The sequence below is a fragment of the Haliotis rubra genome, unplaced genomic scaffold, assembly GCF_003918875.1.
Source record: "Haliotis rubra isolate DU_JTF1 unplaced genomic scaffold, ASM391887v1 Scf134, whole genome shotgun sequence".
NCBI lineage: Eukaryota > Metazoa > Mollusca > Gastropoda > Lepetellida > Haliotidae > Haliotis > Haliotis rubra.
In genome coordinates this window covers 922112-939208 of record NW_025765270.1, presented here as the reverse complement: position 1 = coordinate 939208, position 17097 = coordinate 922112, and the positions used below count along the sequence as shown (strand labels likewise).

General features: G+C 37.2%; 1 protein-coding gene across 1 annotated transcript in view; it reads right to left on the bottom strand.

Annotated features, from left to right (window-relative positions):
* LOC124267847 (basement membrane-specific heparan sulfate proteoglycan core protein-like) overlaps positions 1-17097 on the bottom strand; it is a 183073-nt gene that overhangs the window by 117188 nt on the left and 48788 nt on the right. Inside the window, 3 exon segments of the mRNA XM_046702838.1 lie at positions 1538-1654; positions 3382-3489; positions 7353-7475. Of these exon segments, the coding sequence (XP_046558794.1) occupies positions 1538-1654; positions 3382-3489; positions 7353-7475 (348 nt within the window).

Sequence of the window (17097 nt, the reverse complement as noted above, 5' to 3'; positions counted from 1 at the left end):
TAACTCGTGTAATATTTGGGATTACACATTCTCAGTAAAGTACAGATTCTAGTACTTTTGTTGGGTTGTGTCCCATCCGGGATTCGAAACCCACTCTCTGAGTCGGGCACGTAATCACCACAAAGTCAGCTGTCTAACCCACTCAGCCAACGCAGCTTCCTTCCCCAAGGATGGAACTCAACCCAACAAAAATACTAGAATCTGTACTACTGAGAAAATGTAATCCCACATATAACATTTGCTACAACCTCATTATTGTTTTGCTACCAAATATTCTGTAAAACAATGAATTAAATCTCATGACAACATTCCACTCGGACTCTGTTGTCATGGGCATAAGAAGATATGACTCAGAGACAGACAAGTTGTAATACAGGATCCCTGATATCAAGGTATAACATGCTGACATGACACTATCCTATCACTGAGGATGAAGGAACACTGTCTCCAAGGCAACACACTGCTGGAGAGGGACACAAACCTTTGGTCTCAGCACTTGACCACAAAACTGGTTCTTGGCAACTACCAAGAACTTGAGTACAACACCCGTCCAACAAGACTGCAACACAAGGTCTTGAGACTGACCAATTCAACAGAAGACTTTACCAGTCTTAACTGAACAAGACTGAATGGTTGAAACCACAGACAACACACTAGTCTCTGGCTACAGGCCATTGGACTAGAACCACAAACAAAACCATGGCAACCATTTCTAAGGACAAAATCATAATGATTCCCACATTTTCTGGTAGATATTTGAACACATATACTGAGCAGATAGAATAGGGTAGGACCTAATCTCTCGACAATAATTGTTACATTAAATTGTTAAATAGTTTTAATGGAAATATTCTTGGGTGCTTCCTTGATGCAGTAAAAATTACAAGCCTTTTAATATTCAGATATGATATGAAATATAAAATATCACAACATAATAATACAATTATTATTTATATCTTAAGCAATGAAATATAGAAAACTAGAATTCAAAATGTTTATTGCAAGCAAAACATATAATGTATTTGAAGAAAGGAGGGTTTATGATGCATTTAAAGCTTTTTCAGCACAACATAAAAAAGTACTCACAAATCTGTTTTGCTGAAAGCATTCTTTTTAAGCCTTGGTGAAACATTAAAGGGAAAGGTCTGGCAAGCAAACTTCACCATAAAATAAATCTCTTGGAAAAGAATCTATACATAAGTGGGAGAGTAAAAAGCAAGCACCCAAGAGAATCCAAAAGGAAATCCAAGAATGCGAAGCTTGTTGGTTTTCATTTGCAAAGGGGGAATACATGTCTGGCCGAAGAAATGACAGAGACAAAGTATGTTCTTTTTTTACAATTGTTGGTCTTTGTTTTTGAGACAGGCATTTCCTTACAGCTTTTTAATAACTAAATTACCCATAAATTATATAATATATTTGTAAGTGATTGACTGCCAATAACTGTTCATTTCTACGGCCTTTTTAAGCAAATGCAGAAAACTTGTGAGAGAATATTTCGCAGACTGTTCTGCCTCCACAGCGCTGGTGAACTTACGACAGTCGATTTCGTCTGTTCTGTCGGGACAGTCAGCTCTGCCATCACAACGAAGACGATCATCTATACACCTCCCCCCTTCGCATCTAAACTGTCCCCGTGGGCAGGGGACGGAGGCTTTGGTAAGGGACAAGCAGACAGTGTTATCACTAGGTTAAGTGAACAGTAGTCCACACCAAAACGTACAGCTTTGGCTAATTTGGGCAAGTGCTAATGCCCATGTTATATGATTAATACACATGATCACATCAGCATGCTTTCCAGAAAAGATAGATGAGGTGTCCTAGGAGATAAAGTCCATGAATGTTAAGTAAAATAGTATTAATCCCTGTGAATGTTTTCTATTTCTAGTCATGCTTGAATGTCATTAGTAAGAATCCCTTTCCAGAAGAATAACTACCACTCCTCTTAAGTCGACATTACAATACAACCTTTCGAGAAATCTTGATGCATATTGAAAAATTGCAAGTAAAACAAATATATCCCAGGAGTTCAGCAATAAAATTGTAATGGTGACTTCAAAGTACAATGTACAATGACACACAGTCATATTCACTATCAAACAATTGTCCAAATACTGACAAACTTTATGGATAACAACAGCTTATATTTTGTGAGTGCAACATTGTTATCCACAAAGTTAGTCAATATCATACTTCCCAACTTCTTAAATGCTACTCAAAGAAATTATCCAGATATTATTTTTCTGACATCTGTCAATATGCATCCTTCTAGAAGCAGAGGAAGAGCATATTTATAGCCTGGTTACACTGGAATCAAGCATCTGCCATAACCTCTGTAGTAGTCCACAATGTCCATGCAACTGATGAAGAAGGTCCCTAATACCACAGAACATAGCCTTCCATAACTTCCATGTGCACATCTGAGGCGGAAACGCCCATGCTGAATGCATGAAGATTTGATGATGATGTTAAAGCCCTATCACCACCTCAAGAAGGGAAGCCCTTTTCAGAGAACCAATAGCACCACGAGGAAACATGCATTCTTCTTGACATTCACACCCTCCACCATAGACAACTACCTCATATAGATTCATATACCAGAGTATCACGCTATGACAACATGAGGACAAATATTTCTACAAAATGGAATGAAAGCTGTTCAAGTGGGAGCTATTGCTTTACATCTCTCCATATTTTAATGAGTTAAAAATATATTTGTACAATCAATGAACTTTTTCATAAATTGTAATTTAGAAGAATACAACACTTTTCACATGTTTTTCCGTTCATTGGAGATATTTTATCTGTGTCCAAAGGTTTCAAGATTTAATGGAAAGATGTAAAACCAAATAAGACAAGAAATCAATGAGCAATCCATGTAAAACTAAACATGTGAACCATACCACACAAAAACATTATCACTTTACTGTAAAAGATATTAGTTGTTAAACAGACCTATATTTTGTCATAAACTCAGTGAAAGATTTGTGCAGTAGCAAGAAAGTTATTAACTAAAAAGCAAATGAAATTTCAAGCAAAATTGTTACTTAAATTGATTTTAATTACAGTTAGAAAATAAAGAATCAAATGAGTTAGATTGATTGTTTTGTCATTTATTTGAAGGATTTGAAAGTTTAAGACTGAATGAATCAAAACATTCTTCTCCAAGAAAGGATTGGAAATGTGAAATTATCACGATTTACCCTTTTAAATATTAATGAAAAATAGAGTATGCTTTTAATTCACTTTTTCAAAAGTTCCACACATTTGATTACTTTACATAATAGATTTATCACATAATTCTTCAGAAAAATGACAAAATTCTGCAGGAATGTTGGGCATGGCGTTAATACATAACCAATGACAATAATAGATACTTACGACAGCCAAACTCGTCATCACCATCGGGGCAGTCTCCACGACTGTCACACCTCTGCAGGATGCTTATACATGACCCATCAATACAGCGGAACTCCTCAGGTGAACAGCCTAGTTGCAACAAGCAGAGTTAAAGCATGGTGAGCAATAAGCAACACTCAAACAAGCTGAAGCTGCAAAAACATAATTAGTTGGCAAATTTGAAAGCTGCATTCATTAAAATTACAGCCTAAATGTGCCCACATTGTGTACAATAAGATAAGTATGTTGTGTCTGACATAATTGAAAACATACGAAGTAGGAAGATTTGGGTACAAAAGAATGAAAAAAAGAGTACAAAATGTTGTTAAATACAACATAAGATACCAGTCAGCTATTTGGCAAGGTGCAATACATACTACTGGTATTTAGACGAGGTATTTGAAGTTTGGCCATGTGTTTTTCAAGGTCTTCCAGAGTCCTGGATATACTCCAACACTATTTTAAAGCTGTTTGGTTGTTTCAGTGAAAAAGACTTAAATGCTCTTTCTGTTTAAAATAAAATGTGTATCAATATACCTCAGTCAGAGAAAGATGCTTTTTGTATTTGAGAAAATATCATTAAAGAGTTTTCTTACTTTTTGTTTAATTGTTAATATTTTACTTTTCATTTTTTTGCCAACTACAAGGTGCTATGTTTTTATACGTCAATCCATATTTAAATTATTTATATATTCTCAAACCTGGGACATGCTAACAAAATAATGCTTATTGCTGTTGTCAATAAAGTCAAACCATATATTGCTGGTTATCAATAAGTGAAGAGAGAATGTTCTGTGGTTGCTCTTCATGATAGCACTGCAAACTTATTCAAAGAAGAATGAAGACAATTTTTATGGATATAATAATAATAATAATAAATATATATTTATATAGCGCTTATTTCCAGTTCTGTTAAACTGCTCAAAAGTGCTTTTGGGCAATGAATTGTCCTGGGGAATATGTACAACAGTGAGTCTATATACACGGAGAGTTTGCAGTTCAGGCGTAACATGAGGTGAAGAGGTAGGTTTTCAGGTGTGATTTGAATGTTTCTATGTTCTGAGAAGATCGTAATTCAAAAGGGAGAGCATTCCAGAGCCGTGGAGCTACGATTTGGAAGCTTCTATTTCCAAAAGATGTTCGGGCGGAGGGAACTGTCAGTAGGAGTTGGCTATCGGATCGCAAAGATCTTGCAGGTTGGTATTTGTTAATAAGTTCGTTGAGATAGGGAGGTGCCTCAGAGTGGTATCCACGGAAAGTTAGAGTCAGTGTTTTGAACTTGATTCTGTATACAACTTCTTCATCACCTCAACTTCTAAAATGCCCATCAAAGAAGTTATTCAAAGAAATTAGCAAACACTGCAGTATTCATTTGTGAGTGTGAGTATGATTTTACGCCGCTTTTAGCAATATTCCTGCAATTTCAGAGCGGGAACACCAGAAATGGGCTTCGCACATTGTACCCATGTCGGGAATCGAACCCAGGTCTTCGGCGTGACGAGCGAATACTTTAACCACATCCTACCCTACCGCCCCTATTCATGCATTGAAAATTTGTTGACAAGGTTCATAATAAGAATGAAATAAACAATTTGCTAGTGCTAGTGAATAGAGACTAACAGCGTGACATGAGCATTGAGAACATCAGTAGGAAAATAATGACATGTGCCCTGCAAGCCTACAGCTTTAATCACACGTACCGGTACAATGATGAAGCACCTGATGTGTAACAACAATTCAACTTATAATTTCACAGCCTGAATTAAGTACCACGTTGTTTTCACTGACTCATATGCTAAAGAAAGGGTTGAGGTTAAGCGAATTATTCAAGAACTATAATGAAGGATTTTGTTTACAATTACTTTGTTGGATATGACATGCATCTCTACCCTGACTCACATACTAAGGAAATGTATGTCAGTCAACCAATGTCGGCAGGTATTTGAATATCACTCACACTCGTAACCTATCAGTTTTTTATACCGCACAATCTTTCTATCTCAAGGACAAATCTCAAGGACATTATACATGGTGAATGATCTAAACCGAATGTTTAACATGCAAGGGTCAATATTTAAATAAAATTGAAAAAGTTTATGCTCAGAGAATAATAATTTATGTCTGGCTGTTTGGAAATGAAAGACAAATATTATTTATACTGAATCATCTGGAACCTGACTTGCTCCCATCTCATCTTACAGGAAAAACAGACTGTGTCCTGACTCACCCTCATTTCTCCCACACAAATGAAATACTGACATTCTTCAGCATGATTAGACTATCCGAACATTTTCTCACCCACGATAAACTGGTTAGAATAGAATCTGATAATTTCTCAGTTTTCATTGATTTATTCAAGTTTCAGTAGAAAAATGATTCTGGAAAGTTGACTTGTACCTGCTGTGGTTATATTTGTAGCTTATAGAATATTGCCACTGTTTCTTTATGGAATGCTATGCAATAAAATATCTTATCTTATCTTGAAAGGACATTCTGGAAAAAAAACAAATGATGCAAATATATAGACAGATGTACATGCAAGATTCAGAGTAAAAAGATTTTATGTTATAACAGAAAAACTATGTTCTTTTATGAAACTAAGTAAATTTTGGCTAAACTGGTACTGTAAGATAATAACTTGTTAAAGCCTAGTATATTAATGTCACAATGTCCTCAGCTGTAAATGCAAACTGTTACTTATGAAAGTCTCAGTACGTATCATAAGAAGTTTTTATATTTGCTGCACTGAAGATAACAAAACATAAGTTTATTTTGGATTTTTTTTTATTAATTGAAGTACATATGATGAAATCTTTGGGACAACCAGTATTTAGCCATAGAGCAGGTTCTGTGGAAAGTAGAATCCTTTCAATGTTAATAGTGGTATCCTTTTCACTCTTTCTGGTAATAGATGTTAGCTTTAAGATTAAACTGTTTGACTATGGTTTGAAACTCAAACAGAGGTATATTTAATCCGGTGTGGATATCAGGTGTGGTGTGAGAGGGAATATCATCTAGCAGTGACATGACATGCTGTAGGCAGTCTTGCATGACAATATAAATATTAATGATGGATGTCATGTTTTCTTGCTGCATTGCCATACAAATCCTCAGAATTTAATCATATCGCAAAAAGCATACCATCAACCAAGACTCAACTTGACTATACTTCGTGACTGAACGTACAGACATCTTAGCATGTTGATCTACATTTTTTAAGTATCATGTGTACTTGTTACAGTGCCTGTGATACACGTATTACATGAAGAACCCTGTCAATAAGGAGATATGAAGCTTATAGCATAGCAAAGTGTTGAATAATGTTTCTTAATTCAGTATCATGTGTACTTGTTACAGTGCCTGTGATACACATATTACATGGGAGAACCTGTCAATAAGGAGATATGAAGCTTATAGCATAGCAAAGTGTTGAATAATCTTTCTTAATTCAGTATCATGTGTACTTGTTACAGTGTCTGTGATACACATATTACATGAGAGAACCTGTCAATAAGGAGATATGAAGCTTATAGCATAGCAATTCAGTATCATGTGTTACTGTGTCTGTGATACACATAATCTTCAATAAGGTGATATGAAGCTTAATTAATCTTTCTTAATTCAGTATCATGTGTACTTGCTACAGTGTCTGTGATGCACATATTATATGAGGAAACCTGTCAATAAGGAGATATGAAGCTTATAGTATAGCAAAGTGTTGAATAATGTTTCTTAATTCAAAATATCATTTCAAAACAATACATATATTGATGACTCCTAATCCTACTTAGACAGTAAACCATATGTGTGTGGGCTCAGGATTACAAGAGCGAAAGCAGATATGTTAGTCAGGTTAGAAGTCAACTGTATGAATGGTACACGGTTATCAATACCGACAAACTTACACACAAAAACATCCTGAAAAGTGAATGACATTAATTTACAATACATACCTCCTGAAATGCCACATTCCTCGTCACTGCCATCCGGACAGTCGATCTGACCATCACAGTATTGGTAGATAAGTATGCACTCTCCGGATTTGCACTTAAACTGGTCGTCAGCACATTCTGTGGCTGAGGAGAGAGAGAATAGGGTGAGGAGACATACCACCAGCACTTCCATGTCTGCAGTACCCCACACCCTGTACACAGCACACAGTCTCAACCACCCACTCAATCGCTCAGGCTGATCAGCCTCTGCTTAATACAGCCCTGCTCCGCTGGATAGTGTTCACTGGGAATATCTGATGTGTATCTCTTCCGTATTCCCTAGCATTGTTTAATTACCCAGAGGATCCCTTTTGTATTGCTTCTGTATCTCCTGGCTCTGTCCAAGCAGTTTATGAAGACAAATGGCTTAAGAATCCAATATTTGACAAATTTTCATTCACGCTTTCATCCAAGATTTGTGTGGAATTGGAGCAGATTAAACATATTGATTTCTAACTGACACATCTGGTGCCATCTCTAATTAAGTTGTTTGGCGTTGACGAACAAATGGTTCTTCCTTCCAGTTGTGATTCTGCCAGAGGGCACGGGTTAGCAAGAACTGCACAAAACAAAATATCACTTGGAACAAAATGCAACCTCCAGAGTTTTTCAAAGTACTACAAAAGTTGTAAAAGTGTTAATTCAGCAAAACACTGTTCAACAACAAAGTCTGAGGCTCATCAGATTGAAACTTGTCTTCTATTTGCAAGGTTATTTCATAAACTAGTTGTTGTCCTTTGTGAAAACACAAGTAAATATTCACAGTTCTTGTCTATCAACACACATCAGCACCAAACTCCAGAACGTCCAATCGCAATCCTCCAAATCGTACCAGGATGTAAGTGTCCACTCATCGGCAGCCTAGGTTTTAACTTCACCTAATTCATCAACCACGGAAATTATCCCTCACAATGAGATTCCACTTTTGTAAATTGAATTTATGACATTTCTACATTTACGCACAGCTCCATGTCGCTGGCCGGAAATTGAGAGTGTAACACCAAGATGAGGTAATCGGTGTGTGTACTGTCAGCTTTAACATCTGATCACTGCATCCTACTGTCCATACAATATGTCATACCCCCACTCTGCCCTATAATCACACGTGAAAATCATCCCCAATCAAGTCATTTACTTTAAATCTAGGGCCTATAGAACTAACGTTGCCAAGGCAACCACTGTTCATGAAAGAGACCAAATTACTTCAAACTTAATCCGATTGCTGATTTCACAAGTTTTTCCAATTTCTTGAGGCACCAAATGAAGGAAACACCTCCATCTTGCTGGCTTTCCAAACCTGTCTCTCTTCAATCTGGAGATTCAGCCAATATCAGCCGGAAGGGTTAACAAACATCTATCTCAACGCAACAAGATCACAACGATGAAGGGGGAATCACAAGAATTCCACTGTGTTAATGTAACCTTCTCCGATGTTTTTCGTATAATTGTAGTGACTTCTGTCACAACATTGCAGCGGATTTCAAAGCCAAATTTGAAAATGCAACACACACAGACAGCGCACCTGTCGCTCAACACTCAAGACTGCGCCATTTTGTCTTGCAAAAAAACTTTCACAAACTTGTCGGTATTGTGATGAATAAATGCTCTTTCAAAACACGCCACAAATATCCCCTATCTTTCTGCTGAGTTTCACTATGACTGAGACGAGTCCTTAAAAACATTTTTCAAAATGGCAGAGATCACAGTGCTGAAGTCCAGCTCTCACTGTAACTATAACTTGATAGGTTGTCATGATAGGCCATACACCTACACAAACTAATAAATGTTTGAGACGCGCATAGGGCAAACAAGGGACGTGTCTAGCATCATTAATTCATCATATTTAGTCCCCTTAGTGCTATGACTGCATGGTGTTTATTCAGAACCAGAGACTGCATGTGAGAAGTTGTCAGTGGGCCCATGTATGGCAAGGGGTTAAACTGTCTAGGAAACTCCTTGTGAGGTATAATAACATGTTCTCAATACCTCTGAGTACATCCCCTGCTGTAAAACTCCTGAATTGTAATACACAAAAATAATGCGTGAGACATAATAATGTGTTTCTCTATACCTCTGAGTACATCCCTGCTGTAAAACTTCCAAATTGTAATACACATGAATAATGTGTGAAATATAATAATGTGTTTCTCTATACCTCTGAGTACATCCCTGCTGTAAAACTTCCAAATTGTAATACACACGAATAATGTGTGAAATATAATAATGTGTTTCTCTATACCTCTCAGTACAACCAAGCTGTAAACTTCCTGAATCTTAATGCACACAAATAATGTGTGATGTGTAATAATGTGTTTCTCCTGAATCTTAATACACACAAATAATGTCAGGTAAAACAGACAATCACATCTTTGTGTATTAAAAACTAAATGACTTCAATAAATACTGGATTTTGATTGGTTAATTAAAGTCATTCAGTGGTCCATAATCATGTTACATACCTCTGACTTTCCATCACAGTATGTATTTTTGTAAAATCTTAATAAAGTGGTTATGGTAGAATGGAGATAAACATACTGTGTTGGAAAATCAGAGGTATATAAAAAATCATAATAGCTCTAAAAACATTTATTTAAAACCTCATGCTATGCGTTTGGTTATAAATCATATTTAGACCTATTATAATTCTGTTATATACCTCTGATTTTCCAACACAATATGTTGAAATTATAATAGCTGTAATTTTTTAAATTTAAAACCTCATGCTACGCGTTCGGTTATAAATCATATTTAGACCTATTATAATTCTGTTATATACCTCTGCTTTTCCAACACAGTATGTTGAAATTATAATAGCTGTAATTATTTTTATTTAAAACCTCATGCTATGCGTTCGGTTATAAATCATATTTAGAGCTATTATAATTCTGTTATATACCTCTGCTTTTCCAACACAGTATGTTGAAATTATAATAGCTGTAATTTTTTTTATTTAAAACCTCATGCTACACATTCGGTTATAAATCATATTTAGAGCTATTATAATTCTGTTATATACCTCTGATTTTCCAGCACAGTATATTAACTACTAATTACATGAGCATCAAGAACATGAAGGTTGACTCTAGAGGATGGACATCTGCTGTGTACTGGAGGCTCTCAATGCACACTTGTCCTTCAGCCTTGATGTCTATCAGCTGAGGTTTAGGAGTTTTACATGAAGGTAATTTCCTATCAAGATGCAAATGAAGGACCTGCTTTCACATAAGCGTGACCTTGACAGGTGAGTGTCCAGGCCCTCCCGGTTGCTTGTCCAAGTCTTGGCGAGGACATTGGCACACAAGGGTACCTCATCACAACTCAAAGGCCACCCCCTGCGTGGTGATTTCAGCATCACAATGCATCTAGTCATGCATACACATGGCTAAATAGCTTCCCAAATATCTGATTGAATTTGTTTCCGGGGGAATGACAGTTTTCAAGGGGAATTAGACACAAGAAGAACTTTGTAAACATGTTGACAATCATGAAAGTAAATATAAGATTTTTACGCTTTTTGGTTCTCATTTTCATATAGGAGGATTATGATGACTGTGGTTAATATTACAATGGACAGGTGATATTACTGACAGGTGCCCCTTGAATATGACCAGTCAAAGAAATACCTACCATTCTGTTCCAGAAGAAAGCTTTGGCTACTCAATCTGGCATCCTTTCAGGCACTCATTCCCTTCAAACCTCTGGCCCTGCTACACTATCAAGTATGTGTGATTTGTTGCCTGTCTTTTGTATAGCATAATTCCTGGACACAGAAAAAGCTTACTGACACAAAAGGTCCACCATTGTAGAGATACATGTACTTGCTACAACCGGATTGAGTGTCACGAAGAATGGGCTTCACAGTGTTCCAGATAACTGTACTCGGTGGGCAGGATATGCTGGTATACGAACACTTCGTATCATCAGTTATTGAAGCTGATTAACAAACACATACTTATGGCAAAGTCCAAATCAAACAATGGACGCTGCTTTAAACAAAGTTTTCTTGTGGTAAGAATGTGCAATTTGAGATCAAATATCACTTGGCATAAAGTATCTTGAATATTTCTAGAAATGAAGAAAACTTGGAGTATTTTGGTGAAATGGCACAGTCCAAAACATACAATGGACTTTAGCAAAGCTTTTTCGTGGAACAATTGTGCAATTTGAGATCAAATATCACTTGGCATAAAGATTTAACCTTTAAATTGTATTTCCTGTTCAGTTAAGTATCTTGAATATTTCTAGAAATGAAGAAAACTTTGAGTATTTTGGTGAAATGGCACAGTTTCTCTTAAAGTACTATTGTTTCACATAAAAAAACGGTATCTAAAAATACATAATCCACAGAAGTTGGGTGCAATGATCAGAAGAGATCACATCTAAAATTATTATTTTACAGGGAAAAATTTTTATCATGTTATTTTAGTTGCAGCTTTAGTGATACATATTTCAGAAAATATTAACCTAAAATACAGTATGTTTCTACAGCTTACTGCTTTTGCTGCATATTTTTCACATATTAAATCTTTTTAATTTTCCCCTTATCTGCTGATCTATATTTGAAGCATGTTACACTTTGTAAGATAGGCTATTTAAACATTTTGGCTATGTAATCTACCTTTTTAACCAAAAGCTGTCTGTGTTGAGTGTTCATCATGTTGCACTATGCAATCTCATTAATCAGTACATCAAGTGCACACTCTACGTCATACAAGTCACTTAGTGGCTTGATAGTTCAGCATTAAAGTGTAGCTGTCAAACTTCCAGTATTCAATGTTTCTTCAGAATGCCAGAGGAGTAGTTATAATCATAACAGCACCATTAATATAAGTACCAGGGCCCCATTCCACAATACAATCTTAGTGCTAGGACTATCACAGTGAGTGAGTGGGTTTAGTTTTAACGCCGCTTTTAGCAATATTCCAGCAATATCATGACAGGGGACACCAGAAATGGGCTTCACACATTGTACTCATGTGGGGAATTGAACTCGGGTCTTTGGCGTGATGAGAGAATGCTTTAACCACTAGGCTACCCCACCCCCCAGGACTATCGCAGGCCAACGTCAAAGTATGGGAGTGATGATCACCCTACTACCATCACATTGTGGAACAGGAACCTGGCCAGACTCACATTGTGGAACGCAGAGCAGAACCTGGCACTTGAAGGGCAGACTCTAGAAGTAAACTGCACTACTCATCACATTGTAGAAACGGACCACCTTAGCACTACCATCACATTGAGGAACGGGAACCTGGCGCTTGAAGGACAGACTCTAGAAGTAAACTGGACCACCTTAGCACTACCATCACATTGTGGAACGGGAACCTGGCGCTTGAAGGGCAGACTCTAGAAGTAAACTGGACCACCTTAGCACTACCATCACATTGTGGAACGGGAACCTGGCACTTGAAGGACAGACTCTAGAAGTAAACTGGACCACCTTAGCACTACCATCACATTGTGGAACGGGAACCTGGCACTTGAAGGACAGACTCTAGAAGTAAACTGGACCACCTTAGCACTACCATCACATTGTGGAACGGGAACCTGGCACTTGAAGGACAGACTCTAGAAGAAACTGGACCACCTGGCACTACCATCACATTGTGGAAACCTGGCACTTGAAGGACAGACTCTAGAAGTAAACTGGACCACCTTAGCACTACCATCACATTGTGTGAACGGAACCTGGCACTTGAAGGACAGACTCTAGAAGTAAACTGGACCACCTTATGTCTAATCACATTGTGGAAGTCCTGGCGTCCAATGTTAGACTCTAGAAGTAAAAGACCCAGGTTCAATTCCCCAGATGGGTACAATGTGTGAAATCCATTTCTGGTGTCCCCTCACATGATATTGCTGGAATATTGCTAAAAAAAAAAGCAAGGTAAAACCAAATTCACTCACTCACTCACTCTCAAGTACAAATAAGTATTATCTTGCCTGTTCACAATGAAATAAAGTTTTACATGTTTCAATAATGGACCAGAAGTGGTTTTTTGGCACAGTTTAATTCCAGAGGGAGCACTGGAACATGGATTAGTGAAAACTAGTCCATGTCTAGTCCTGCCTTTTTCACAAAATATCCTAACCACATATGGTACATCTAGAATACAACTTTCAGATTTCTATTTATCATTGTGTTCAAATTAAGCTCAATCAAAATTACAGGTTATTTTATGGCAGTTTTCATATCACATCCTATATCAACCGCACAGCCAATGGCCAAAGGACTGTTATGGGAGCTGAGCGTAGATGAGGGATATAATATGAAAACAGCAACATAGTAACTTTCTTACCATCAACCATATGTTCAAATAAATTAATCTATCAATGTGTACATTATCCAGAACTTACATCCGTGTTCTGTCTGAGTTAATAAAGTTTTTTAACAGATTCTTGTCTATGCTGGTTAAAAGCAACAATTTGTTCACAAAACCTCCCTATCCATTTCGCTTTTCAATCTGTCCTAAGTTTTCTCTAAGATGGAGGATAGATCTAGCTCCAAAAATTCGATTTGCAAGTGAATACATTATATTTTGACCTTACTGCAAGCTGAGCAGGCAATGCACTAAGGGAGGTAACTCTGATTTCATACCACATGGGTTGATACTAACCTCCAGTTTATAACGTAGTAACAATATCAACCCTGCAGGGGGTGTTATGAGTGCAGTGTATCTTAGCTCTATCACACCTGTATATCATTGCTAGGTATGTGATAAATATGTTTATGACATAGCAGACAGTGTCATCGATACAGTAAACCATTCCAATAAACCTGGTTTCTGCGAGATCAATGTCTGCCTGCACAATAGTCTATTGACTACCGACCCCAAAGGTAGAAAGGGTTTCCAGGAGTGGATGATTCTGAGGACGACTCTTGACTGGAAATCATTTGGCACTATACGGTAAATAAGACAGTTCACTCCATACATTCATATATGGTTTCTGAAAAACACTTTTAATGACAGCAATTACTACTTTACCATCAATTACTGTTATGACATAACATTACTGACTGACTGAGTTTAGTTTTACGCCGCTTTTAGCAATATTCCAGCATATCCTGTGTGTGTTCGAACCGGGTCTTCGGTGATGAGTTTAACCACTAGGCTAAATATTATCCTGTGTGTTTCCGTGGTGTAAATATCAAGTGATGAACATCAATTATACTCATCAAAGGTTAGCTAAAGACAATTTTTCTTTCCAAATATATATTTACGATATAAAACAGTGCCATATCCGTCAGTTGTTAACACAGCACTGATGCCCTGAAAGTATCCTACCTCGACACTTGTCATGACACTGGATGTAATGCTCTCTTTACTTGCTGTGTGGTACTATATTTCTATAGTGATGTATATGTGTGCTATGATTCACGAGAATGAAATCTTAATGTCCCAAGTGTATATTGATATTAGTGGTGGTTCGATTAATTGAAATAATCGAAGATTGGTTGCAGTGTCTAAACGACCAAGCAATTGATCATGTTTTCTCATAATCGAACACAAAACAATTCTGCAACACTTGTTTGCATTAACAATATTTTTCATAAGGTTGGTTTTGTCTGTTTCATTTCATGACCACTACAAGCTCGTTCCAAGTCATGATTGAATTTATCTTAAAGACTCCAAGAAATTAATGTTCAGTACCTACTAGTCATCCTCTAAAGATGTGAAATTTGCAAATGCATTTTGTGCAATTTGCAAAAACACAAAGAACTACATGTTTTTTTCTTTATTTTTTGTCCATTAACAAAAATAATCAGGAAAATTTCATAAACGACACTAACCAATTATTTTCGATGATTGATCGGTTGTAATGAATCAATCATCAATTATGAGATTTTAACCAATTCCCAGCACTAATTGATATATATCTGATGTATCTTATCCTTCCTGAACGTTGAGCAGTATAAAATGCTGGGTCTTGGACAATCTGACTGTTATTCTTTGACAGCGTGATTACTAACTACTATTGAAGATGTGACAGACATGCCGATTCTTTCATGTCGCTACAGTTAATTAGTCATACTATGTGATAATGTTACAGTAATCGATAAATAATATGGTCCTTATCTTCTGTTGAGTAGTGTATGCAAGAAACTGACATAAAATATGATACTTGGAGTAGTGAAGTGAATACCAGATGATCATTGTGAGATAAGAGTGAAGTGGTTACGACTTTCTCTCCCACATATCCTGCCGATGACGATCCGGACACGCTGATCCACATTAGACCACAGGGACAATAGTGACGACAGCGATTAGACAGATCAATTATCGCACTCAGTTTCTCTGATTTTTTAACACTACAAACGTTACTCAGATGACAGACTGAATTAGCAATTTTAGTGTCACTGAATTTTTAACACTTTTCACAAATTGTGGTAAAATGGAAAAACACCCACTACTTCTGTCTTCTAAAGCAACCATGATAGGGACACAAGTTTATTTGTTGTTTAAAGCTGCATTCAGTAATATTTCAGCAACTTGATGGCAGTCTGTACATAGGAGGTGAGGTGAAATTGGGTTTATCGTCGTGGTTGAGAATATTTCGCTCAAATGACGACGTGCATGCGTGTGTATGTGTATGTGAGGCTGCTTGTACTAGCCCAGACTGAAGCTGGTTTTATAGTGCTAGCCCACTGAGATACCATGCCGCAGTGAAGCATGAATACCCCACTCAGACACATTATACTGACTCCGAGCCGACCAGTCCTTGTTGTACCCATTAATGCCGAGCGCCAGGCAGGGACCAACAAGTACCATATTTTAACGTCTTTTGGTATGACATGGTCGGGGATCGAACCCGCGACCTTCCGCTCTCCGGGCGGACGCTCTAACCACTACACCACGGAGGCGGTTTCTGTACATAGGAGCCTGCATCAGTTTAGAGACTGACATTATGAGTATTCATCTACAGAATTGGGATACAATCCCATTTATCAAACACGTCATCAAGCATGACAAGACTCTGTTAATCACCTCATCCATGGGTCACTAAATACCAATGCCAATCCAGACTATCCATGAAGATCCGGGTTAGAATTTATCTTCAGCAACCCATGTTTGTCCTAAACTATGACACTAACGGGATCGGGTGGTCAGGTTTGCTGACTTGGTTGACACGTCATTGTATCTCAATTACATAGATCGATGTTCTTGATGTTGATCACTGGATTGTCTGGTCCAGACTCAATAATTTACAGACCCCCGCCATATAGCTGGAGTATTGCTGAGTGCAGCGTAAAACTAAACTTACTCACTCACTCACCCAACCCAGACCTTCATCGAGAGACAAGGATGCCAAGAAACGGCTTTGTACAGGGGAAGAGAAGATTTATCTTTCATGTGACTTTAACCCTTTGGCTACTAACAACTCACTCCAAGGATGAACAGCTAATACTTACATGGTTAAAATGATCAAGGCACTTATATAAAATACAATCTCTGAAGTCTCACTAGAAACAACAAATGCGGACATGTTTTTCAATTACTCTAATGAACAAGAGTGTAACATAATTCCCTGTGGCTGATTATCCAAATATGATAACGATTTGAATTTGCAGACAGGTCATATGTTAAAAGCTTTAACATGGTCATGAAGTGCTTATTCAGCAAATTTTTTCTCTATGGGTTTAATCAAACGATGACAAAGTGACATCTCGCTGAATTACTTAAGTAGGGTTTTTTTAAGTTGA